The sequence below is a fragment of the Scyliorhinus canicula genome, chromosome 7 (assembly GCF_902713615.1).
Source record: "Scyliorhinus canicula chromosome 7, sScyCan1.1, whole genome shotgun sequence".
NCBI classification, from domain to species: domain Eukaryota; kingdom Metazoa; phylum Chordata; class Chondrichthyes; order Carcharhiniformes; family Scyliorhinidae; genus Scyliorhinus; species Scyliorhinus canicula.
Genome location: NC_052152.1, coordinates 130,670,085 through 130,697,911, shown reverse-complemented (window position 1 = coordinate 130,697,911; position 27,827 = coordinate 130,670,085). Strand labels below are relative to the sequence as shown.

The 27,827-nt window shown below is 52.3% G+C and overlaps 1 protein-coding gene across 5 annotated transcripts in view; it reads left to right on the top strand.

Annotated features, from left to right (window-relative positions):
• LOC119969374 (transcriptional repressor CTCF-like) overlaps positions 1–25,795 on the top strand; it is a 103,159-nt gene extending 77,364 nt beyond the window's left edge. For all 5 annotated transcript variants that reach the window (XM_038802934.1, XM_038802935.1, XM_038802936.1 and 2 more), the window contains 2 exons: positions 15,132–15,263; positions 23,590–25,795. In XM_038802934.1, the coding sequence (XP_038658862.1) occupies positions 15,132–15,263; positions 23,590–23,747 (290 nt within the window). In that variant the 3' untranslated portion in view covers positions 23,748–25,795. The remainder of the gene's footprint in view (positions 1–15,131; positions 15,264–23,589) is intronic.
• The last annotated feature ends 2,032 nt before the right edge of the window (positions 25,796–27,827 follow it).

The window sequence follows — 27,827 nt, the reverse complement described above, 5'->3', positions numbered from 1 at the left end:
GTGATGAAAATTGGGAATGCACAAATTAGCATTCTTGGAGGGCTGTAAAACTGGTGGACGTTAATAGTCAAGGAGGGTTTTGAGCATGAAGATGACAATATCAAGACATTGCCACGTTGGTCTTTATGAAAACATTTGTGGGCAGCATGGTAGCATGGTGGTTAGCATAAATGCTTCACAGCTCCAGGGTCCCAGGTTCGATTAATGGCTGGGTCACTGTCTGTGCAGAGTCTGCACGTCCTCCCCGTGTGTGCGTGGGTTTCCTCCGGGTGCTCCGGTTTCCTCCCACAGTCCAAAGATGTGCGGGTTAGGTGGATTGGCCATGATAAATTGCCCGTAGTGTCCTAAAAAAAAAAGTCAGGTTAAGGGGGGGGGGGGTTGTTGGGTTACGGGTATAGGGTGGATACGTGGGTTTGAGTAGGGTGATCATTGCTCGGCACAACATCGAGGGCCGAAGGGCCTGTTCTGTGCTGTACTGTTCTAAAAAAAAAACACTTGAAATAATTGGAGACAATTGGAGTCGTCCCCTGAAAGAAATCACCAATACATATATTCCTGCCTCTCTATCTCACTCCTCCTTTAAACTGGGGAGATAAACACATATTAAATTTATAGCATGGCAAGTTAAATTCCTGAATATCACGAGAGATAATCGCTAAGTGATATTCTAAACTTAACCAAATTAATAAAAACAAAATAAAGATGACAAGGCAGAAGTAGTGTTGCAGCTGTAGCACGAGAAATCAGTCTTTAAGAAGTGCTGGATAGCCTTGCGTTATGTGATCCACACCCGTTTCTGGATACCCTCCTGAGCTTGCAACCAGTCATTAGCACACTTAGTTAGTATTGGATTGCATACCGCAATCACTGAGATGAAAAGTCAGCACTAGGTTCATGTGTTGCTTGCATCACCTCAAGAGTACGTAGGAGACTCATGCTTCAAAATCTTCATGCCCACTAAAGTGCCAAATCAAATGTCTCACCCTTTGAGCATGAATTAGATGAATGGAGAGTGAAGGGTCCCCTTCACCCTCCTGCTCTGCTTTTTAGTGGACTGAGGTTTTCTTTTTTTAAATGTATTTTTATTGAAGTTTTCAAGTTTTTACAATGAACACATCAAAACAAAAGAAAAAGAAAAAAAAATCATAGCTATCAATGCAGAACAGGGACAGAACATAACAGAAGTTATTGCAAACATAGGAACAAATAAGACTGGAAAATACCGGACGAGTCGGGCACAATATCCCCAACACCATAGATCTGTTTGCACCATAGCAGGATGTAGTCAGCGGCACAGAGTCACATCATCCCCATTGCTTCAAAGAAAAATAACAGGAATAAAAAATTCAAGAACCCAAAACTAAAGGGGAATTACACTGATACCCACGCCGCAAACCAACTCCCTTCCAGGTCCAGGACAGAGCAAACCGCCATCATACAACTACAAGGAGAGGACCGGACCCCACAAGTCCAAGGAAATCTCAGACCTCAAACCCAGGGTTTCCCATAGAGAATTAAGAAAAGAGTAAGGAGCAAAAACCCGAGCAATCAAACCCCATCCACCGGGTCCAAAGGAGGAACAGGCCGTCGGACCATCCAGGAATGACACATCCCCGAGGGGCACACCAGGATATCCATGAGGTCCAAGGTTAAGAAGGATAACATAAGATTGCAACCAGAAAGGAGGAACCCTGACCCAGAAAGGAGGATGTTGTCAAGGGACCCCACGAAGGGGGGGTGCCCTGGGAGGGAGAGCCACCCACCTCCCCGCAACATCTCGGAACCCACACCGACAACCAGGACCATTCAGGAAAAAGGTGTAGGGTTATAAGATCCTAATTGGATCAGTTAGACCCAGTCAATTAACCATGGCACCGGGACCCGCCATCCTAGCATCACCACAAGTAGCTCGGGAGAAAATCAAGTACAAATGAGGGATACAACCAAAGCCACACTTCCGGGGTTTCTCAGAACAAAGTTAAAGGATACAGAGAAAAAGCAAGAACTATCAAAATTAATCACTTGGGTAATGGGACTACCTGAACTACCTTCCGAGGCATTCCAAAATGGACGAGAGCCAGTCAAACTGAACCATAGGGGACCTCGTTCATACCCCAGGGGAAAAAAAAAAGTAGAACTTAGATAACAAGGCTGTACCAGAACCAACGCCTCATTCACCCAGATGGGAGAAGAGAAGGAGAGCCCCCTGGGGAGGGGGGGCCGGATCATGGGAACCGCCATCATAAAGGATACTCAAGGCTACCCTTTACCTCAGTGAAGCTCCAACAGCAACAAAAACAACCAGAGAGGGAAACCCATATCGGGAGAAAAGACCGACTCGACCCGAAGGAAGAGTCAGGTATAACCCAGATGTCCTGCAGCCTGCCAAGGCCTAAAAATAAAAAAACATGGATTCTCTAAATCCGCCCCCCCAACCACAAGGATTGTCAGATAATGTAAGGCCCAAATACATTAGGATAAAGACTGCGCAAATCCTTAATTCAACATTTGGCTCAACATGATATGAACTTAGTAAATCAGGATAATCAACGCTACAGGCCATCACACCCACATTATTCACTTGCCAAACAATTGACAACATCAAACAGAAATCGACATGATCAACAGGGAGCAAAGTGCAGGATAACAACTAAGGTGCAGGGCAGCCCCCAGGTTAGAGACATCTTCACTGGCACACAAAGAAAACCATGAGGCAGGATCAGGATCAATGAGCACTCTTCAATCTCTCATGGATTCCATAGATCGAAGCAGGCGAAACCGTTATTACCACCATGTCATCTCACCAGAACCAAGGCGGTCAACACCTAGGCTCTGGCCGGGGTGGTAACAGGGGGGATAACTTGACTGGTTCAGCCACCCACAGCCCTCATGACCGATATCCGAAACAGCACAACACAAGACCAGTGGTTGGAAGGCCACACCGACCCCAGGCCTCTAAGACAGGATTAGATGCGCTCCATCGAATTTAATTTGCCCAGCCTCCAGATCAAGATTCCCAAAACATGGCGCCCGATTCTCGAACACTGCTGACATCTTCTCCATCGCCTCACCTTGGAAACCGGGCTCAACACTCCACTCCAGTTCCCCCTCTCTCTCCCTGACTCCCATCAGCATTGACAAAAGGACATGCATGTGGTAAACCAAGTTATTGTGTTTATTATATTTTATTCACTGTGCTCTATTGTACATGCCTGGGCTTGTCCAGGCTGGCTCCACCTGTTGCTCCTCCCCTCGGGGCTTTTGTATAGAAGTGGCAAGTCTCCGCCTCCGGACCCAGTTCGGGTCCAGAGGTAGGAGGCTTGCTGTTCAGTGTATTAAATTGTTACACCATACCGGCTACCCAGCACGCGGAGCTGCTGATCAGGGACACCTATGTCGCGGGCATGCACCCGAACTATATCCGCCAGCGTTTATTAGAAGAGGGGGACACTCGGCCTCTCAGAGACATTCCAGCTCTCCAACTCACTGGAGGTGTCCTCCCAGAACCTGGCCAGAGCCTAGGACCAGAACATGGGGGCCTACACCTCCGACTGCGCAGCACCCTCATGGGCGCAGCCATCAGCTGACCCGGGCACGACACAAGCCTGCGCCGCGCACCGTCGCCAACGCCGGAGGACCGAAGTGCTACTTCTGCAGCCAGAATAATCACCCCCAACAACGCTGCCCAGCACGGAACGCAACTTCTAACGGCTGTGGGTAGAAGGGCCACTTCACAAAAGCCTGCCAGGCCCCCCCCCCCCCCCCCTCCCTAAATCTTCTAGGCCCAGCAGCACTGCCTGCTGCCTGTTGGGGCCACCCCCAGCTGCTGCGCCACCCGCCATGTGCCACCCATGGGCGCTGCGATCTTTAATCTCCGGCGGCACGTGCAACTCACGGGGGCCGCCATCTTGGACGCCATCTTGCACCTCGCCCGCCACGTGCGACCCACGGGGGCCGCCATCTTGGATGCCATCTTGCACCTCGCCCGCCATGTGCGACTCATGGGGGCCGCCATCTTGGGGCCCCTCCGCTGCCTCCCGGGAACCCAGCTCGCCCGACCGTACGCTAGCCGCTGCTACTGCCGACCGGCCCGCCAACCGTCTTCCGACACTCGCCTCCCTCACACTGGACCAGTCCCGGCCGCACCACCTCGCGAAGTCTACAATGATCGTCCGGATCAATGGGCTCGAGACGGCCTGCCTTTTCGGCTCCGGGAGCACAGACAGCTTCATACACCCGGATACGGTAAGGCGCTGCTCCCTCCCCATCATACCCGCGACCCAGAAAATCTCCCTGGCTTCCGGATCCCACGCAGTGGAGATCCGGGGGTACTGTGTCGTGACCCTCACTGTGCAAGGCATAGAGTACACCAACTTTAGGCTCTACGTCCTCCCCCATCTCTGCGCTGCCCTAATACTGGGACTCGACTTCCAGTGCCACCTCCAGAGCCTTACCCTAAAGTTTAACGGACCCCTGCCCCTCTCACTGTCTGTAGCCATGCGACCCTTAAGGTTGCCCCACCCTCCCTCTTTGCAAACCTCACCCCGAACTGTAAGCCCGTCGCTATCAGAAGCAGACGCGACAGTGCCCAGGACAGGGCCTTCATCAGGTCAGAGGTCCAGCGACTCTTGCGGGAGGGGACCATTTAGGCTAGTAACAGCCCCTGGAGAGCCCAAGTGGTGGTGTCAAGACTGGGGAGAAGCACCAGATGGGCATTATTATTGCCAGGCCATCAACCGGTACACGCAGCTCGATGCGTACCCCCTCCCCCGCATATCTGACATGGTCAATCAGATTGCGCAGTATCGAGTCTTCTCTACAGTCGACTTGAAGTCTGTGTACCACCAGCTCCCTATCCGACCGGAGGACCACCAATACACTGCTTTTGAGGCTGACGGCCGCCTCTATCACTTCCTCAGGGTTCCCTTCGGCGTCACCAACGGGATCTCGATCTTCCAAAGGGAAATGGACTGGATTGTCGACAAGTGTGGGCTGCGGGCCACGTTGCTGTATCTAGACAACGTCACCATCTGCGGCCATGACCAGCAGGACCATGACGAAAACCTCTGGCGCTTCCTCCACACCGCTAAACTGAACCTCACTTATAGTAAAGAAAAATGCGTCTTTCGCACAACCCGCCTGGCCATCCTCGGCTACATCGTGGAACACGGAGTCCTAGGGCCCGACCCCGACCGTGTGCGCCCTCTTCTGGAATTCCCCCTTCCCCACACCCCAAGGCTCTGAAGAGATGCCTGAAGAGATGTGGTGGATGGCAAATATTCAGCCTGGAGCCCAGTTATCAGTGGCGTACCGCAGGGATCAGTTCTGGGTCCTCTGCTGTTTGTGATTTTCATTAACGACTTGGATGAGAGAGTTGAAGGGTGGGTCAGTAAATTTGCAGATGATACGAAGATTGGTGGAGTTGTGGATAGTGAGGAGGGCTGTTGTCGGCTTCAAAGAGACATAGATAGAATGCAGAGCTGGGCTGAGAAGTGGCAGATGGAGTTTAACCCTGACAAGTGTGAGGTTGTCCATTTTGGAAGGACAAATCTGAATGCGGAATACAGGGTTAATGGTAGGGTTCTTGGCAATGTGGAGGAGCAGAGAGATCTTGGGGTCTATGTTCATAGTTCTTTGAAAGTTGCCACTCAAGTGGATAGAGCTGTGAAGAAGGCCTATGGTGTGCTAGCGTTCATTAGCAGAGGGATTGAATTTAAGAGCCGTGAGGTGATGATGCAGCTGTACAAAACCTTGGTCAGGCCACATTTGGAGTACTGTGTGCAGTTCTGGTCACCTCATTTTAGGAAGGATGTGGAAGCTTTGGAAAAGGTGCAAAGGAGATTTACCAGGATGTTGCCTGGAATGGAGAGTAGGTCATACGAGGAAAGGTTGAGGGTGCTAGGCCTTTTCTCATTGGAACGGAGAAGGATGAGGGGCGACTTGATAGAGGTTTATAAGATGATCAGGGGAATAGATAGAGTAGACAGTCAGAGACTTTTTCCCCGGGTGGAACACACCATTACAAGGGGACATAAATTTAAGATAAATGGTGGAAGATATAGAGGGGATGTCAGAGGTAGGTTCTTTACCCAGAGAGTAGTGGGGGCATGGAATGCACTGCCTGTGGTAGTAGTTGAGTCGGAAAATTTATGGACCTTCAAGCGGCTATTGGATAGGTACTTGGATTAGGGTAGAATAAGGGAGTGTAGGTTAACTTCTTAAGGGCAGCACGGTAGCATTGTGGATAGCACAATTGCTTCACAGCTCCAGGGTCCCAAGTTCGATTTCGACTTGGGTCACTGTCTGTGTGGAGTCTGCACATCCTCCCCGTGACTGCGTGGGTTTCCTCCGGGTACTCCGGTTTCCTCCCACAGTCCAAAGATGTGCAGGTTGGGTGGATTGGCCATGAAAAATTGTCCAAAATTCTATGATTAACCTAGGACAAAAGTTCGGCGCAACATCGTGGGCCGAAGGGCCTGTTCTGTGCTGTATTTCTCTATATCTATACTATGCCCAGTGGGTCCCCAACTACGCGGACAAGGTTCCGCCCACTGATCAAGTCCACCACGTTTTCCCTGGCAACTGAGGCCCGACTGCCTTCGATCCCATCAAAGCAGACATCGCCAAAGCCGCGATGCATGGGATGGACGAGTCCATCCCTTTCCAAGTGGAGAGCGATGTGACGGACTTTGCTCTGGCCGCTACCCTCAACCAGGCGGGCAGGCCCGTGGCTTTCTTCTCCCGTACCCTCCATGCCTTCGAAATTCGACACTCCTCCATCGAAAAGGAGGTCCAAGCCATAGTAGAAGCTGTGAGACATTGGAGGCATTACCTGGCCGGCAGGCTATTCACTCTCCTCACTGACCAACGGTCGGTTGCCTTCATGTTTAACAATACACAGCGGGGCAAAATCAAGAACAACAAGATCCTGAGGTGGAAGATCGAGCTCTCCACCTACAGCTATGACATCTTGTATCGGCCCGGGAAGCTCAATGAGCACAAGTAGACCGACTCAGGGCCCTCCACGATGACCTCTGTCACCTGTTGGTCACCCACTTTTTCCACTTTATCAAGGCTCACAACCTGCTTTATTCCATCTTTCAGGTCCGTGACCAGGGACTGCCAGGTCTGCGCTGAGTGCAAACCGCACTTCTATTGGCCAGACAGAGCACATCTGGTAAAGGCCTTCCGCCCTTTTGAGCGCCTCAGCATGGACTTCAAAGGGCCCCTGCCCTCCACTGACCGTAACCTGTACTTCCTCAACATCGTTGATGAGTACTCCAGATTCCCCTTTGCCATCCCCTGCTCTGACATGATGTCTGCCTCCGTTATCAAGGCTCTACACAGCCTTTTCACCCTTTTCGGGTTCCCCGCCTAAATCCACAGCGATCGGGGTTCCTCCTTTATGAGCAACGAGTTGCGTCAGTTTCTGCTCAGCAAAGGCATCGCCTCCAGCAGGACGACCAGCTATAAGCCCCGGGGAAACGGACAGGTGGAGAGGGAGAACGCAACGGTCTGGAAGGCCGTCCTTCTGGCTCTACGATTGAAAAGTTTCCCAGTCTCCCGCTGGCAGGAAGTCCTCCCCGATGCGCTCCACTCCACCCGGTCGCTGTGCGGCCACTAACCAAACTCCTCATGAGCATATGTTTGCCTTCCCCAGGAAGTCTACTTCCGGGGTCTCGCTTCCTTCCTGGCTGACAGTCCTGGGGCCTGTCCTTCTCCGCAAGCATGCGAGGAGCCATAAAACCACCAATATGCCTACGTGACACACCAGGATGGGTGGCAGGACACGGTCTCTCTTCGGGATGTGGCACCTGCAGGCGCCCCGGCAATAATCACCACCACCCCCGACCCTACACCGTCTCCCACCACCTCTACCCAACCCCCTCACGAACTGACACCCACAGGCCCATCGGTGACAAGCACCACCACCTCCGCCCATACACCCCCCCCCCCCCACCCCCCACCCTTTGCAGACTCAACATCTGGGTGAAGAAGATGACAACACGCCCCCGGACGTGCAGGTCTCGACATCGTCGCCAACACCACAGCCGGGACTCAGGTGGTCAGAGCGGAAGGTCAAGGCCCCCGAAAGACTTAACCTTTAAGACCACTTCACCCCCGCCGGACTTTTTTTAAACAGGGTGAATGTGGTAAACCACGTTATTGTGTTTATTGTATTAAATTCACTGTGCTGTATTGTACATGCCTGGGCTTGGCCAGGCTGGCTCTGCCTGTGGTTCCTCCCCTCGGGGCTTCTGTAGAAAAGTTCAAGTCTCTGCCTCCGGACCCAGTTCGGGTCCAGAGGTAGGAGGCTTGCTGTTTAGTATATTAAAGCCTCAGTTATGTTTATAACTCTTCGTCTATTATTGATGGTGTATCAATGCAAAAGGAACTCGATTTACGGAGGCAGGCTGCCATCAGAGACAGTGCTCTTTCTATTGCACACAGCTCCTCCCGTGCACAACTCGCCACAACTCTTGGAATTGGGCCCTGACCACCTGTACCTCAGAGATGAGAATTTCAGCCAGAACAGCATCTTCGTTGGCAGCCATCATCGATGCACATCACACCTTCAAGGAGGGAGCCCGCTCAAAAATAACTGCACCACTAAAGACAGGGCCCGACCCCAACTCCTTCCAGCACCACAAACAAGTGCGGATTTAAACATTCTAACTCGGCTCTATCATGCCGAAAAACCGACCAACAATTCTGGGGACCTAGTATAAACCATGTAAACCAAGAAAATACAGAAAAGAAATGTGCACAAGGATGAAACAGTGAATTAAAAGATAAGCAGAGCTGGAGCTCGTGAAAACTCAGCTGCTCCCGTGCTGACATGTGACAGCTCTCGACTAAGATTTTCTGATAGAATTTGTTTTGGCCTTGAACATTTAAGAATTTTTCAGGTACAGAAAAGGGCTATGTGCCTTCTAACTATGGGGCAATTCGGCAGACGTTAAAGAGCTTCCAATGCTTCAGGGCTCACCCGATTGACATAATCTGGTTCATGCCTTTGCTAGTTGCGAACCAGATTCGCATTTCAAAATTTGCATTTAAATATGCAGGATTGGCTTTAAGCCAATTTTCCCAGCTCCTGCAATTCTCCCAACTGTTGGCACAAGGTGAAACCGGTGCAAAACTTTGGCCTCCAGCTGCATGTTTCTCGGCAGTGCGCCATTCGCTGGCGGCAGGATTCTTTGCTCCCGCCACTGTCAATGGGAATTTCCACTGAAACTACCCCACATCGCCGGGAAACCCGGAACAGGTGGTTCCCAGAGAATCCCGCCAATCTGAACGGCCGAAGAATTCCAGCCAAAGGAGGAACCTATGGCTGGATTCTCCAGTGCCGCCAGTCAGGGGGAGGGGGGGAGTTGTGCCGCTGGCCGGGGGGAGGGGGGATGCTTCGGTAAGGGCTGGTGGGGGGTAGTCTGGGGGTGGGGGGGGGAAGGTCCAGGGGGAGACTCTGGCAGGTTGGGTCCGCGCGCTGCCGGCGCATGTGCGGCGTCACTGCTGCAAGTCATCGCCATTCGCATGCGCGGCCACAACTGAGCAATTCTCCGGCCTTTTATTTTGTGAAGGCCGTGTGTTTTACGTGATGTAGCTGCTAGCCCCTCACTGGTTGGAAGGTTGGTGTTGGGGCTGTGCTGATTTTTTCATTATTGAACTAGACACTTCCTCCTCACTAGCCCCGACAATCGGAGAATCCAGCCCTGTATTGTTCGCTCCCACCCCCGTCGGAGCTGAATCATTTATGATTCACACTGACGCTCGGAGCAGGGATTGCAAGGGATTCCGTCATGATATTTATAATCTAGCTAAGATTGACAGATTCTGACCACACCAAAAGCAGTTAAGTGTTTTCTGCTGAGAAAAAAAGGAAGGAAAAGCACTTAATTCCTAGATGTTTATAAGCATTGTGATTATGGTCAAAGCATGCTGCTTGAAATGTATTCAAGTGTGAAGGGAAATGAAAATAATCACACCTCTGGCTGTCTGGAAGCTGTCAATTACAGCCTACTAAAAGTTATTTCTCTTTGAAGTGAATAGAAGCTTTACAGAGCAAAGATCTGAGGAGGTTTAAAGAATGTGATGTGGTTTTGCCTTTCTATAAAAGCTGCTATTTTCTAGATATCTGTCGGTGGCAGCAGGTATGAGCAACATGTGAATTTCTTTCACTGTTTCTGCCTAGTCTGCTCTATAGCTTCTAGACAGGAGTGACTGATAGGGAGTCTCTGTTATGGGGTGGGCGGGGGGGGGGGGGGGCGCTTTCTGTTCTGGTCGGTTCCCTGCTCTGGGGGGGATTCTCTGTTATGGAAGGGGGGTCTCTGGTGGGCAGTTTTCGTAAGGGGGGGCTCTGGTAGCGGCTTCCCTGTTATGGAAGTGGTTCTCTTTTATGGTGGGGTCTCTGATATGGGGGGTGCTCTGGTGAGGGGTTCTCTGTTATTGGGGTTTCTCTGTCATGGGGTTCCTCTGTTATGGGGGTTTCCCCATTGTGGAAGGGTCAGGGATCGGAAAGGGTCTCTGATATGGGCGTTCTCTGATAGATATTTCTCTGTTATGAGGGATCTCTGATATGGGGAGGTGTTCTGATGGGGGGGGGGTTGGGTAGGGGGAATAACATTGGATCTTCCAATGGACTTTGAGGGCAACTCCCTTCAATACCTACCCTCTTGGCCCACCGCGTCAGGGCCACACTGTCACATACTTGCACCAATCCACTCTTGTGTGGATTCCAGCCCAGAAGGTAAGGGCATCACAGAGATGTGGAAAATGAAATATGCAGCCAGTTAATAGGATACATCCTCCACAGGGGCGCAAACTTTGATGCTGCCACCAGCAGGGGATTGGATCATTGATAATGGATCGGTGCTGAGTGCCAATCCTGATTTTTTTTTTTCCCCTGCCACAGATTCTCGGCCGCATCGGGAACTCCACTACTACCAGTGCCCTGGCCCACCCATGTCTATCAGTGCCACTCACACTGTTCCCAAAACTTCCCATCCCCCCATAGTCCCCTTCGTTTCCCCCCCCCCCCCAGCAATGAACAACATGTGCAGCCTATGATGCCCCCTCTGTTTCCCCACAGGGGAAGTTGGCCCACAACTAATGGGAGAAGGCCCATACGTGTGGCTGGGTGCCAGACATCGGAGCCCTCACCCTTTATGAGGGACAGGCCCTGGAGGTCACACGGGGGTGACCGAGAACAGATCTGTTACCAATGTAGAGCTTGGCGTTTGGCGCAGAGGTGAGGTTTCAATGGCCCTCACCCAGATGACCTGCCGCACATCTGTTGTTAATACCATGCAGAATGACCCAGCCCTTCCACTGACCACATGTCCTTTCTCCCGCAGGATGCTGATTTGATGTTCCAGCCCATCCGGGGTGGTACCCCCCCCCTGCTCCCATGAGAACCCCTCAGAGGGGAGCTCTGAGGAGACCTTGGTATTCACACCACAGCTATCATCCCCACCCTTCACCAGTGCAGAGACACACACCTCAGTGAGCGACAGTAGTGGTCAGGCTTCTGGGACACATTCTGGTGAGCACCACACAGTTATCGATGCATGTCAGGTGGAGGCAGGAACGCCCAGGCGAGACAGCATTCAGAGGTCTGCTGGATCCCAGGACCCAGCTGGGTCCCAGTCAGATGCTGAGATTTTGGACCAGGTTTACCCCGAGCTGATACAGACGCTAGGGTGCAGTCCTGATATTCAGAGGGGAATATCAGCGACACGTTAGCAGGTCCATAACCGATTGGAGGAGTCCCAGACGTTATGGCCACAGGAGATGGCGCCAACAATGCGTGGCGCAGAGGCCAACCATGCTATGGTGGCGACTGCAGTGGAGAGCCTGGTGCACAAAATCAGCAGCATGAGTGAAGGTGTCCAAGGCGCGGTTCAGTTGGTAACAACCATGGTTGAGTGCCTCGACAGCATGTGCCAGTCGCTGCAAGATGTCTTCCAGTCCTAGACGGACCTTTCTGAGGTGCTGTGGAGCATGTCCCAGTCTCAGGTGTGCATTGCCAAGGGCGACGACACCGTGTTGCAGGCATTAGGCAGCCGCCAGGCTGGCAGAGGCAAATAACGCAGGGACAGCTGGGGCAGAGGCAAATAACGCAGGGAAAAAAATGGAAGGGGAGAGGTCAGGTGGGAAGTAGGGCAAGGGAAAGGGGATGGGATAGTGGGGGAGGGGTGGGAAGGGGGAGGGAGGGTTGGGAAGGGGCAGGGAGGGGAGGAATGACGGACAAGGCCACGTCCTTTGTGAAATAGGCAAGGATGAAGGCCTCGCTAGGCCTCTGGGCATGCAGGACCCTCGCTGCCACCATCCTCCAGCCTGTGGCTGGCCCTGAGTGTCCTCCACAGGCTCATCCTCCAGCCCCTCCTGTTCTGGCGCCACCTCAACCTCGTCCTCAGAGATGACCATATGTTCCTCCTCCACCTCCTGTCTGTCACCCCACTGCTGTGCACGATTGGGGAGGGCACACCCGGCCACCACAAAGCAGGCGACCCTCCGGGTGGTGTGCTGCAGTGCACCACAAGAGCTGTCGAGGCAGCAGGGCCCCATTTTGAGGAGTCCGATGGACCACTCAATGAGAGCCTGGGTGGCCACTTAGACCTTGTTGTATCGTGTCTCTGCATCTGTCACAGGCCTCCGTACTGGCGTCATTAGCCAGGTCCACAGCAGGTATCCCTTATCCCCCAAGAACCAACCGGCCATGCTGGGGTGGACCTCGAAGAGGCCAGGGATGTCTGACTGCCTCAGCTGTTGTGGACACTCCCTGGGAAGTGTGTACACACCTGCATGATCTTCATATGTCGGTCGCACACGAGCTGGACGTGGGCCGTCCTGGCCATGGCAGAAAATCCTGTTACTCGGGCATCTTGTGGGACTTGGTCCAGGTCAAAGTTAATATTTGCTGCCTGGGCAAAAAGGGCAGCCATGACGTCACGCTTGCACTTGTGGGCTGCAGCTTGTGAGATGCCGCCTCGATCCAGCGGCGCCGAAGTTCAGGACTGCGGTTACCTTTTTGGCCACTGGCTGCGGGTATCCTCCTCCACGTGATGCCATGTCTGCGAGGACATGGCACAGGTGCCACTGTCTGTCATCTGTTCGAAAGACCAGCGATGCCTGTACACCTTGGGCTGTTGTAGGTCTCCCCCTCTGGGTCCCTCCCTGGCCCGATGGGTGATCGGGTCCTCAGGTTGTGGGGCACATGGGCCGCCACCTCTGTTGACGCTGCTACTGCCGCCTTCTCTGGCGTCTGGCTGCCTGGCCTTCCAGCAGCACCACGAGAGCAGCTTCCACAGGGTTCAATATATCATCCACCCTATGTAATATTTGTAAGGAATTGGAGAGGGTGTGAGAACGATAATGAGCGGTAACTTCCACCCTGGGTTCCCCCATTGCACTCTCCCCCCCCCCCCCCCCCCCCCCCCCCCCCCCCCCATCTCCTGTCATCCAATACGCCCCGCCTACGCACTCCTAGCCGCACCCAACCCCACATACTATATCCCCAGAAACCCACACATAATGTTACCTGGAGTGGGTGCTATTCTCCTGCCCGGTGCACACACCCACCCTCTGATCACCAAAATGTCCCCGGTGCAGGGGTCCAACCCTAAGTGTTCGAAACGTTGGCTGCTGTGTCTGTGGTGTTGCTTCCTGCAGTGTTCAGGTACAGTGTCGAGTAATCACGGTCTGATTAGGATTCTGGGCAATAACTCCCACATGCTATATGGCGCTCCTCCCCATGGGAATCCACTTGGGAATATTTTGTTTATTAAACAGCCAACATCATACAAAAGGATTTAAAAATCAGTTGTATCATGGTAACCATTAATTGGCATTCGCTATCGGTATAAACACAAATTTCCAACAACGCAGTTATAGAAAGAAAACCAATTGCACAGTCAACAACAAACATGCCTGCAGCGAACTGCTAGGTCGGATCAATCCGCTTCGTTCTCCTCTTACGCAGTTCCTCGCAGAACTTTCTCAATGCCTCCATCAAAGAGCTCAGTCAAGTCCACCTCTAGCTCTGGCAGCAGGTCAGCCCACATATTCCAGAACCTCATTGCAGGCCACAGAAGCAGAAGAGGTGGGAATCCATCTGGGACCTGCGAAGTGCTCACTTAACTACGATTACCAATTCCCAATTAGCAATAGCCTTCAGCCGCGCGGCCAGAGGCCTCTGCGATCAGTGGGAGTTATGGGTGGTCGGTGGGGCAGACACGCAAGGGCTGGGGTTCCCCCGGAATGGGAACACGAGATCCAGGGGGTGACATGGCGGACCCGTGGGCACTGAGGCACCCATCACCTATTCTGCATCCCTCCCCCCCCGGTTATGACGGACACACCACCGCAGCTCCGCATAACCCCCCCCCCCACCACCACCACCACCAATGTCGGGACACCCTGACTGAGACCGGTCCCATGATCCCCCCTCCCGAGCACCCGGGCAGCAACCCCAGTGCCCCTGGGCTCATTGCCCGGGAGCGAAGATGGCTACTCACCTCCTTGGATCCCCACAGCAGCCCTTCCGATGGCTTCACGATTTTAAAAGGTGTCCTAATCAGTGCCTGCATGCCCAGCAAGTGCCTGCATGACCACTTGCTGGGCAGCAGGTTAGATCAGGGGAGGCTGTCAGATCCCGTTATTGGATGGGGATTGGCCTAAAGTGGTGATTATTGGTTTCTCGCCTCGCCAGGTGAGTTCCTGATTTTGCCAGTGGGAGTGGGCAAGTTCGATCACAAACCGATTGGCAGCCGGCATGGTTCTCGAATTTGGCCTCTCCTGCAATCTAACAGCTCTCGCCATTATATCGCCCCCTACATCTTTCAATGCATTCTCTCTCTGCAGACACATAAAATTATCATTTGACCACCATACGGTCTAATAGCTTTCCACATGTCTGTTCAATTTTACATTTGTGTACAAAAGAAAGTTCCAGTATGAATCCTTAACATTTAAATGTTTATGTGTTATGCCTGAATTTTGAATGTACCTTGAGGTGGTTGAAGGTCCAGGACAATTAACAGAAATTTCTGAGCTTTGAGCTGTCTGTGGATTTAATGATTTTTCTATTTAAAACAGTATATGCACTAATGTGGGGTTTCTGCTTATTACAGACGAGTTTCCAGTTCAGCAAAAGACTGAACAATCCATCGAAACAGCTAATGGCTTTCACATGAAGAATGACATCACATCACCAACGAAAACAAATGCGACAAAAAGGAAAAAAATTATTAAAAGAAAACCAGGTAGAGAACTTCAAATTATATATAAAAACTGAGTATCGCGTCATAGAAATTACAGCTCATTTCCAGTTTTAGCTCTTCTAACTAGACTAAACCTGTTCCCTCCTCTGTTCAAATCTGTAATTCGCTCCCTTTCCAGGTAAATATCTAAATGCCACAATTTAGGTAGCATTGACTGAAAAACCCAGCGTGATCAGGTAGCCTACTGTTATCAAGTGATTGCTGAATTAAATCATAGAATTTACAGTGCAGAAGGAGGCCATTCAGCCCATCGAGTCTGCACCGGCTCTTGGAAAGAGCACCCTACCCAAGGTCAACAACTCCACCCTATCCCCATAGCCCAGTAACCCCACCCTATCCCCATAACCCAGTAACTCCACCCAACACCAAGGGCAATTTTGGACACTAAGGGCAATTTAGCATGGCCAATCCACCTAACCTGCACATCTTTGGACTGTGGGAGGAAACCGGAGCACCCGGAGGAAACCCACGCACACACGGGGAGGATGTGCAGACAGACAGTGACCCAAGCCGGAATCGAACCTGGGACCCTGGAGCTGTGAAGCGATTGTGCTATCCACAATGCTACCGTGCTGCATGGAGGTATGGAGGAGGGCAGATGTTTGATACCTTTAGCTGGCTCATTCCCTGAGTTGCTTCCAGTCAGTTTATGGGCGGGATTCTGTGTTGGCCGACGCCTGAATCTCGATTGGGCGGAGAATACGGCATCAGCCAAAAATTGAGGTTGGCGCTGGGTACCCAAAGGAACGCCATGCTCCAGCGCCTCGATAGCATGTGAATATGGTCCACGCCACGCACTGGCATGGGTATGCAAAATGTACAGTAGCATTCATTAACATCTCATTAAAGGGACTGACCCAGTAGTCTACGGCCTTCCGCAATGCTCTGCGCCTGCCAGGCGCAAGTGACGACATGTGGCATTTAAAATCGTAAAGTAGGCGACTTGACTGCTGAGGGAGAGAACTGCTAAAAGCGCAATGGTGGGCTGACAGTTGTGCCAGGGTCGGTGGGGGGAGCATGATACCACCTGGTGGTGAGATATCACAAAACCCATTCACGGAGGACACCCACAGTGGACTCTACAGGAGGGCGCAGGTCAGAGGCCGCAGAGTGTACCACAGCAATGGGTAACTCCAGCCACTGGTACCCCTGCTGGTAGGGTTGGGTGGCAGGGTTAGAGCACCTCCCCCCCCCCCCCCCGGTGCCCTACACTGACAGGGCCAGGGCGGCGGAGCGGAAGGCCCAATGTCAGGGGGAACGGCAGGGAGAGGAGGGGGCAGAAGCTACAGTGCAAGTTAGGGCCACTGTGCAGCCCGTTGGACCTGGTTGGCCATGGGAGTACTCACCATGCTAACGTGTTTGCCCTTCACCCCCTGCAGATAATGGAATTCGGTATCAAACCAGGAATAGTTGGCATCTACCTGGCCAAGGCGTCCCTTGCGGACGCACTGCAGTTGCACGAGCAGGAGCTGCTAGGAGAGGGCCTTGCAGAACCGCAGCTTGTCCCAGAGCAGCAGGGGCCAGCCTGCGAGGATGGAGAGCCAGCTACCCAACTAGCCGAGGAGGAGGTGCCACATCAGGTCCCATGTGTACCGGCAATGCCTGTCGGTTCGAGGCCTGCCGGACCAAGCATGTCGCCGAAGACTCCAGCTATAGAGAAACCGTACGGCATATCTGCTGGATTATGATGCACCTGGAACCATGGAGGTATGGAGGAGGGCACCAACTCCTCGTGGCTATCAAGGTGACGGCCGCCCTGATCCTTTACGCCACAGGGTCCTTCAGGTACCAAGTGGGGACCTGTCTGGGATCTCCCAGACCTCCGTGCACAGGTGCATCCGAGTCATCATGGAGGTCCTATATGCCCAGGTGGCACAATACATCAAACTGAATATGGATCAGGCCCACCAGGTAGCCCGGGCAGCGGAATTCACCGCCATCGCTTGAGTTGCCCAGATCCAAGGGTGATCAATGGGTCATGTTCCCCGATGTGCACCGCCGCATGGAGGGGTGCCCTTCACAAGCCGGAAGGTCTTCCATTCGCTGAACGTGCAGTTGGTGTGCGACCACCAGCTGAAAATCATGCCCACCTGAACCCCTCTCCAGGCACCGTACACACACCTTCACTCTGGCGCAATTGACGTGCTCCCTCGGGTGAAGGGTCGGCTCTTGGGTGACAGGAGTTATCCACTGAAGTTGTGACCGATGACGTCTATCTGGAGGCCTCGGACCGACGCAGAGAACCACTATAATGGTGCCCATGCAGCGACTAGGAGCATCATTAAGTGGTGCACTGGGCTCTTGAAGATGTGGTTCAGTTGCCTGAACTGCTCTGGTGGGGCCCTCCAATACAGCCTGAGCAGGGTCTCCCACATTGTGGTGGCCTGTTGCGTCCTCCACAACATTGCGCAGTAGAGGGGCGACATGCTGGAGGAGAGGAGGATGAATGGCAGGTCTTGTCCAATGAGGAGGTGGTCCAGGATGGGCAGGGCATGGAGCCCAGGCAGCACAACACGTGCACCAAGGTCACCACGCACGGACAATCTGATTGCCTCCAGGTTCGCCAACTATGTGGCCGGACCACTGGCAGGCTAAATGTTCCGTCTCACTCCACACACTGTCCTTCCACCCCGCCCAATCAACCACCCCCTCCCCTGTCCCCCTCCCTGCACTCCATCACCATCCCCCCCCCTCCCCCCCCCCCCCCCCCACCACCACCACCACCACACCACCACCTGCACCCTACTCCGTGTATCTCACCTGCTTCACTACAGGGTGCGGGCCCTGGGTTGGTGGTATCAGCGGGTCTGGTCGACAGGATGGAGGACGATGACGAACTGCTCTGCAATGAGCTCTGGTGCTCTGCATCATTTGACAAAGTCTGCCTCCTACCCTTGGTACCTTCCGCCTGGGTGATCCCTGAATGCATGCTGGCCATACCATCTCACAATCCCATTGCATTGAGCCCCTGGGTGGCAGGGGTGGAGAGGGGGCTCAGGGTGAGTGGGAGGGGCGGCAGGCTTGGGTATTGGGGCAGTGTGCAATGATGGGTCACATGGCGCCCCACATCTGACTCCTTCCCCTGAACGAGGGTGACCCGCATTCCCCCCCCCCCCCCCTCCAGCACAGCCTCTGCACCCAGCCCAGCCCTCACACCCTTCAGACAGAGGACCGAGGTAGGTCGGAACGTCTAAACAGATGTTTATTATGATAGATACAAGTACTGTGCCCTAGCCCCTTTCGCTAATCTATGTGCTTCACCCATTCCAACTTAACTGGTGCCTATCTTTCTCATCTTCCATGTCCTAGCTCTCCATCTAGCTGGTCGTGCAGGCAGTACATTGGATGTGGAGGCGGCCTGCAGCATTCCCCACCTTGTGACCTGGGTCCCCCTTGGTGGCCGTCCTCTGGAGCGACCGGACCCAGATGAACCCGGCAGTCTCCCGGGTGCAAAGGTGGCATGGTGCCACCATGTTCTGCCGCTGCCCATCAGATCCGCCAGGGACAGGTGGGGTGTATTCAGAGGTGCTGAGATGTTCCAGCACCTGCCCTGCAGGAGTCATGGATCCGGACCTTTTCCTCCCTTGGGGTAACCGATGGTCCCCGGGCTACTCCTTCGGATAGCGAGCTCGGGGGGCTTCCCCCACCGCCAGGTGCTGCCAGACCTGGAGGCCCGCTCTCATCTCGACTAGGGTCTCAATGCCCGCCGGCATGGAGCACTAGGACTGTGCCACATCACTCGGACCGATTCAGGCCAGCCAACGCCAGGCCAATGCCCTCAACTCCCGCAGTCGGTATCCCTCTATGTAAGAAGTCTTACAACACCAAGTTAAAGTCCAACAGGTTTGTTTTGAATCACTAGCTTTCGGAGCACTGCTCCTTTCTCAGATTCACCTGAGGAAGGAGCAGTGCCCCGAAAGCTAGTGATTCGAAACAAACCTGTTGGACTTTAACTTGGTGTTGTAAGACTTCTTACTGTGCTCACCACAGTCCAACGCCGGCATCTCCACATCATGGTATCCCTCTGTACCCATCCTATCCATGTATTTGGCGAGGTGTCTTTTGAACACAGTTAATGTATCTGCTTCCACAACCTCCCCTAGCAACACGTTCCAGGCACTCACCAGCCTCTGCGTATAAAACCTGCCTCGCACATCTCTAAACTTTGCCCCACGGACCTTAAACCTATGCCCCCTGGTGACTGACTCCTCCACCCTGGGAAAGAGTGCTGCCCATCCACTCTATCCACGCCCCTCAAAATCTTGTAGACCTCTATCAGGTCACTCCTCAATCATCAATGTCCATGTGGCCCTGGTCCTGCCTGCGACGTGGCCGCCCTGACCTGTTGATCGGCCACCACCTGCACAGAGTGCCCCAGGGTTTGGACATCTTTACTCATGGCCGATACCTTCACACCCAAGGTCTCCACCGCGGACGCCACCCGTTCAGTGTTGGACTAGCTGACACGCATGTGCGGCACAACCTCCTGCTTCTGCAGGCGATTGGACTCCTCCAACTGCACCTGCAGGCACTGGTTGGTTGCTGACCAACCCCTAATGTAGTCACCGGCTCAGCGTCTGCATCTCCAACATTGATGGGACTGTCCTTTCCAGAAACCTGAGACCCGTCTGGACGGCAGCTAATCCCTGGGGTTGGGCCACCCTCTTACCATCTGCCCCATCGGAGGTTCCTACCTCCACCTGATGTACTGCTGCATGTTTGTGACGCACACCAGAGAGTTTCCCAGGAGCTTCTTCACTATAGTGCCCAGCCGAGGTGAGTGTCTGGGAAGGTGGAGGGTGTCAGTGACAGCAGTGACGAGAAGTCAGTGTCATCCCCGGACTGGTATTTTGGTGTATTGTGGGGTTGCGGCTGGGGAAGTTGGTCACCAACAACTCCAGCCAGGTGATCCTGAAAGACAAAAGACAAGATGCATGGTTACATCGCGGGTAGGCATGGTGTGGGATGGGGTGACACACGTGCCATAGGGACATCACAATACACTGGTGGCTCACTTAGATATCCGCCTCGGCGAATGCCCGCTCTCCAACCCCATCGACCAGGTCAAACGCCCTCTGTTCTGCGGCGGTGAGGGGCCACAGGTCTGCCCCGATCCCCCCAGTCTTCACCCGCTCCCTGCAGTTGTGGGCCTCTTTCTCCTCGGGGGACAGATAATGCACAGTGTGAGGCACCTCTGACATTGGCAGCACAGGGGGTGCGCAGCTAGTGGCGGCTAGTGTGCAGGAACCCAGCCATGGCAGGCGGTATGGGTGCAGGCATGTGGTGCGGGGAGAGGTGCAAGTGGCCTGAACGCGGATGGGGTTTCAGCGAACTTTCCAGGGGCCTGTGCAGACTCGATGGGCTGAATGGTCTTCTGCATTGTAAATTCTATGATCTCTGGGGGAGGGGGAGTGCGCGTGGAGGTGGCTGCAGGTGTATGGGACGGAGGTTGGTGCCAGGGGCATGGTGATGGTGACTCACTCTGGCTCGCCTGGGATGTTTGCCCATCCTCACCCAGCGCTGGCTACCGGATGAGGGGGGTTGATGGTTTGTGCGTTGTGTGGGGAGGGCGTGCTGCCAGGGCAAGGAGGTTGTGACTCACACTGGCCACTCTGAGGAGGCTGAGCAGCTTCTTCCTGCATTGCTGCCCATTACTGGCAGTGTTGCCCACGGCCTCTAACACCTGAACGCACGCCCGGTTGATGTCAGCGGGTGGCACCCTCCTTCCCACCCCAGGTAACAAGACGTCCCGCCTTTCCTCCAGGGCAACCGGCAGTGTCTTGTTGAAATCTGCGCCGGCGAACCTCAGTGCCGCTCTTCGGGGTGCCATCTTCGTGGTTGGAATGAGAGTATGTGGGGAATGGAGTGATTATATGCGGTTGCGGCTTGTCAGGCTCTCGAGTGTCAATCCTGCCCCTGGACAATATTGCCAGCGTGCGTTGTAATCGCACTAGTTTCACTTGGCAGCTACTGTTGCCCATTAGCGTGTCCTGAATGACTCCGGCACCGACGCCCTCATCGTGACCATAGAACATCCACGATTCCATCCCGGCATCAGCACTTTAGGCTTGTTTCTCTAATTTTGAGGCTATGTCCGGAGCATTTGTCTAGTATTACGACCAAAGAGTCGGCGGCGCCATGTAAAACCCCCGGCTTTTCCTGCAGGTACGGACGAAGAATTACCGGGTCCGTGGCCATGCGTGCGCACGGCGGCGACCTGCAGCGGTCACGCAGTACAGCATAGCGCCAGCTACGCGCGGACCCGGCCTTCCAGATGGCGCCCCCTGTAACCCCCCTCGCCACACCCTGACCACCCCCCACCAGTCCCCGCCAAAATTCCCGCCGGCCAGCAGAACTGCTCCCTCCCCCCAACTGTGGCGGCATTGGGCACAGTTCTCAGCCGCCACACGGGGTTGATGAAACCTCAGACCACAAGTGATCCACACCCCGTCGGGAAGTTGGCCCATCGGGGGAGAACCTTCAGGTGACGTCCTGAGGCCGTCCCAATGGCATGCGGCATACTCACCGATGATACAATTTTAGAGGGGGCGGAGCATCTGAAAACAGGCGCTGCCTCTGATTTCAGGGTCAATAGGGATTCTCCGGCCAATCGCCAAATGTGATTTTGGCGTCGGCAATCTGAGAATCCCGCCCTTAGTCTCTGAAACGGAGAATCCTATCCTGTATATTTTATAGAACTCTGACCTGCCCCATGCCTGTCTCTGGGGCTGAATTTTTAGACCTCCCAGGGGCAGATTGGCAGAGAGAGGAGGGGGATAAAATCTGGTGTAATGCCATGATTGCATTCCTGACATCTAGCAGCCTGTTCCTGCCACAATTCTACTCGTGGTGTGGGAGGCGTTGGACTGTTTACCTTCCAATGTGTTAATTGAGGCCCTGAATTAATGGCCAATTGAAGGCCTCTTTCACTCCTGCTACAAATTTTCCTGTGATAGACAACGTCTGTGCGAAGTGAAGCCTAACAGTTTCCACGAGTTGGGTTGGTGACAAGCAAGGGAGATGGGGGGGATGGAACTACCTCCTTTAGAGCCTATTAGATTCAGCAAGAGCTGCTCCGAAATCTCCCAAACCCCACCCTCCTTCGGCCTGGTCCAGGTGATACCCCTCCCACTTAGCTTTGCACCCAGCTCCAGCAATGATTGTTGTTGGGGACTGGTTGCAATCCCAGCAGGGACCGCCTGCTGCTCCTGATGAAGCTGCGGGAGCAGAAAGCTGACTTCCCTCTTTTTCTCTGACCTTTTCCACTCTTTCTGACTTTCTCATTCCCCTCTGAATATTTCCCTTTGACTTTGGGCTTGGTTCTCTGCCATCGGTACCGGAGATCCCGATGTGGCGGAGAATCCAGTGTCGGGAAAAAAAGTCGGTGCCGATCTATTTCTGATGCTCTGGTCCCCTCTGGTGGCAGCATCAAGGTTTGCACCCTACGCCAGAGGGAGGATGCAAATAGGTCAAAATGACCCATTTGCATTCTGTTAACACTTCCTTGATTCTCCAGCCCTCTGGGCCAGGATTCATGCGGGCATGGATTGGTACAAGTATTTCCCAGCATGGCCCTGACGCAGTGGACCTCACAATGGGCAGCACGGTAGCATGGTGGTTAGCACAATTGCTTCACAGCTCCAGGGTCCCAGGTTCGATTCCCGGCTTGGGTCACTGTCTGTGCGGAGTCTGCACGTTCTCCCCGTGTCTGCGTGGGTTTCCTCCGGGTGCTCCGGTTTCCTCCCACAGTCCAAAGATGTGCAGGTTAGGTGGATTGGCCATGCTAAATTGCCCTTCGTGTCCAAAATTGCCCTTGGTGTTGGGTGGAGTTACTGGGTTATGGGGATAGGGTGGAGGTGTTGACCTTGGGTAAGGTGCTCTTTCAAAAGAGCCGGTGGAGACCCGATGGGCCGAATGGCCTCCTTCTGTAGCAGAGAATTCCCATCCCCCACCCATCTGTCAACCCTGCCTGAAAATTAAAGAGCAGTCAGGCAGAAACAGTGAAAAGATTACTGCTTTTTCACTCACCTGTACCTGAGACCTGCTGCCTCAGAAAGATGCCCAGAATGCAGCAGCTGCATCTTTCTGACATTTTAACTGTTCTTCTATTTCTGGTACTTTCTCTCTGAATTCCCCTCTGAGCGCCTCTCCTTGTCTAAAGCTTTCTCTTCTTCGGACTTTTTCCCTCCTCTTCTCTGAAGTGCCATCTTTCTCTGACTCCCTTTCCCTCTCTCCTTTACTCATCCTTCTTGTCTCTGTCTTGAACAATCTCTTTTACAATCCTCATGTATCCTTTCTGCCTCTATAGGTGACCTGAAATTGGAGCGACAAGAATATGCAGGGAGCATTTCTAACCACCCGATCCAGATCATACGAGTTGAGAGCAACAAGGAGCTAGCTTCAGTGATCAGTCAATCCAAAGAAGAGATTACTCCTGAGATGATCCTGAAAGGCATGGCCCTGTAAGGACCATGTCCTTTCCACGTGTTAATTCAGTTTTTTTTTACAAGCAGTTAAACTGTTGATTCCATGAGAAAAGGTCGTCAAGAGTAGGAAAAAAGTTTCAAAAACATTATTGCCATTTTTTTTTATATCAAACGAATGGATATGGGATGATTGATTCTCAAGTTAGCAAATTCAGCGCATCAAAATAAGGGACAAAATTGTTCAACAGTGGAAAGCATCTGTACAAAGAAAATTAAGTCAGAATTTGTAAAACAGTGCAGAGCACTACTTGAAAGCTAGAATTGTGTTACCTTTTATATTTCTGCACCGTTTTCATTGAATTTCATTGAATAATGTGAATAACTTGTGTGTTCTAATTTCCTCACTTCTGACTATTTCTGGAGCTTCGTGTCAAGCATAGATCGTTGCGAGACAATTGTCCAACAGAAGTTGCTTTTTCTTCAGAGCACAAGCAGCGTTCCCTCTGTTAAGTTTGTTGTCTATTCGGTAAGGAAAGGGGAACCAGTGTTCATAACTATTCCCATTAAATGTGCATTTTGTAAATGGGTGCTAATTGTGAGAATGCAGAGTTTGCAAAGAATTAGCATGGTTGTCAGGTTTCATGAACAGATTTCATTAGGGCAGTTGTAGGAATTAGAATATCATTGATTTCACTGTTGATGAGTTTCTGATTCCAGTAAACGATGTGTACCCAGTTGATTCAGCTGGTTAAGGTAGTGAGAAGTTGAGCTGAACACTGCCAGTCTTTACTGAGTTAGTTCCACTGGGACACCACCATATTCCAGTTAGGGAACGGGAATCGACCCAGGTTGCTGGTGCTAAGCCCTATTCAGTGACTCTAGTTAGGTGGTGCATGGATGGGAGCTGAGGAATGGATTGTCTAAACTGTGTTGTACTGTCTGAGCAAGAAAGTCCACTAATGTTTAGGAGATATATTTCCATATAAGTCCCCCTGAACATTACTCCATTGAAAAGTCCATGCTAAAGCATGACCTGGAGAATCCTTACAGAAAATCAAATCCCCCATAGTACCCAGTCTAATACATGCAGATTTGATATGTCGGTAAATTCCCGGTGGACATCAAATGCCATGGACTATACCAGCATAAGGAGAAGTAGTTTTAAGCAATGAAAGCAGAAGAACTGATTGGAGAAAGGTGCAAGAGCATTTTATTTGGCACTGTGAATTGTGCCAGTTCACCTGCCTGGGTTAGTGCTTGTTTTCCAGTGTAATCTCTTGGAGCTGATAAACTGCTTGGGCCATGACGGTACAAGATGTTTGGAATACAAGATCAAAATGGGCTTGCTGAGATTTAGTTCTGAGGAATGTATTAGTGACATCTGTTAGGTTGTGACGGAGTTGTGTAACCTGGCAGAACCAAGTTGGCAACAGTATACACCTTTTTTATCTAAAATTAAAAGCATAGTTCCTTTAGCATTTACCATTTATGTTAGATTAATTTCACAAAGCTCTTCCTTTCTGTGTGTCTTTGGCCTTGTAGTAACCTTCAAATCTCCAGTGCCATATAGGCCATAAATTCCATTATGGAAACTTGTTTCAGTTTGCTTCATGTTTGACAGTATCTTCCCAAGAGTAGTTTCAGCTCACAAATAATTTGTGTCTGGTTCTTCTGCCCCTATTTTCTCATGTGACCTCGCAGCACAAACCCAGGAGATAATTGCAAGTTGCAGAGCATTGTTTTGTCTAAAATAAGTCTACCCTTTTAGCTTCAACTGAGATCGAACAAAAACTAGCAAACGGTGACATGATTACTCACATTGGTGGATATATCACCTGATTAACAGGGTTCATTTTGTCACCAAATGCATAATGATCAATAATGATTTTTTAATAATTAAAGCTGATACTTGAGTGCATTGCTGAGAGACTGTCAGAACTCCAGAACTTTTTCCCTTGATTTGAGATGTTAAACCGAGATGTAAATCTGCCTGTCGAGTGGACTCTCATAGCACTTGTTAAAGAGGAACAGAGATTTTCCTGCGTTGCGATACTTTTTTAAAAAATAGTTAAAACCAGGCACCCACATCCCCCCCCCCCCCTCCCCAAAACCTAATTAACTGATTATCCAGCCCATTTATTGCTTATAGGGGGCGGGATTCTCAGACCCCCCCCCCCCCCCCCCCCCCCGTTGGGTTGGAGAATCGCCGCGGGTCGGCGTGAACCCCGGCCTCCGAATTCTCCCACCCTCCAAAAGTCGCCGCGGCGTGAATTGCGCCGCCCGCCTCGGAGAATGGCAGGGACCGGCGCGACTCAATGGGACCCGGGCCCACGATGGGCTGAGTACTCGCCTGTTTTTGCCGGATCCCGCCGGTGTAAATCAAGGTAGGTCCCTACCGGCGGGTAGCTCCGTGGGTGGCCTCGGGGAGTGCCGCCACGGTGGCCTGGCCCGCGGTCGGGGCCCTCTGATCCGCATGCGGGCCTGTGCCATGGGGGCACTCTATTCCTACACGCCGGCCGTGTACACTTCCGCAATGGCCGGCGCGAAGGTGAACCCCCCTGCGCATGCGTGGGGATGACGTCAGATGACGCTCCCGCGCATGCGCAGACCCGCACCAGCTGGCAGAGTCCCTTCGGCCCTGGCTGGCACGCCGCCAAAGGCCTTCCACGCTGGCCGGCGGAGCGCAAACCACTCTGGCGCCATCCTAGCCCCTGAAGGTGCGGCCCGATGCCAGAGTGGTTCCCGCCACTCCACTGCACCATTTCTGCCCGCCCTGCCAATTCCCGTAGAAGCCCGCCCAGGATCTTTCCATGTGCAAAATGTTTGTTGTTCCTTTCTGATTGAAGCACTTTCGTGTGTTTCTGATAGACATGATGAAGTTGTGCTTGAAAGTGTAAGAACTTTACTGAATTGTGCTGTGTAGTTTTTGAAAAATGCATCAATCAAATACCTTCAAGGTCTTTTTAAAATGACTCAAAATTTCCAAGTTATAGATATTAATTTGCACATTCTGCAGTTAGCCAATCATAGAAATAACTTTTTTGAGGTATAAACTTGTCTTAGGTTATAGAGATATCCAATGGGCCAGTTTCACACTCCACCTCTGTTTCTTCACCATGCAGTTTGATGGAGTATGAAAAGTCATTTTGAAACATTCCTTGTGCGGCACTGTACAGGACAGGTTTGCAGCCTGTTTTCAAAAAGAAACATGTAGGAAATGCAGATAGTTTCTTGTTGCTTTTCTTTTTATGGTAATTGTTCGCCTTGGAATAATGTTGGAAGTTGCTAACTGTTTAAAACAATGTTGAAATTGAAGGCAGTCGGTGCATTCCGTTTGTTCTTTTGATTACATAGTAAACCTTTGAATATTGTTGGATATTTTCTGATTGTAACCAAATTGAATTTACTGCTTTCTGCATTTATATTAATGTTGTGGAGGTGCATAAATACTGTGCACACTAAATATACACTACATCTTTTCCTGACACGCACTTTCAGTTGTGTAATGAGTAACATGCAGTTTTTTAAAACTGATGCCTGATCAAAAATATTTCCACTGTCTGGCAGTAATACCACACGGTTTGCTGGTGTCTGACTGGGGAGCGATTTATCAGCCTCTTCACGCCAGATTTGGTGACTCCATGAGGCCAGTGAATCCCGCGAGAGGCCTGAAACATCTCGCAAGAGTCATTCAAATCTCCCAAGACGTCGTGATCTGGATCTCGCCCCTGCGACAGATTCTCTGGGTACCTGGGAACTAACAACCTCCCCAGCGAGGCCTGGAACCGGCACCATTTAGTACTGGTTCACACAGAACTTGGTGGACCAGGCATAATGTAAGCTGGGGGGGCTTCCCAGGGGCTGATTTAGCTCACAGGGCTAAATCGCTGGCTTTTAAAGCAGGCCAGCAGCACGGTTCGATTCCCGTACCAGCCTCCCCGGACAGGCGCCGGAATGTGGCGACTAGGGGCTTTTCACAGTAACTTCATTGAAGCCTACTCGTGACAATAAGCGATTTTCATTTCATTTCATTGGAGACTGTTGGGTGGTGATGGACAGTTCCCCCTGGCTCTCCATTTGGCACTGTCAGCCTGGCACCTTGACACTGCCAGAGTGGAAT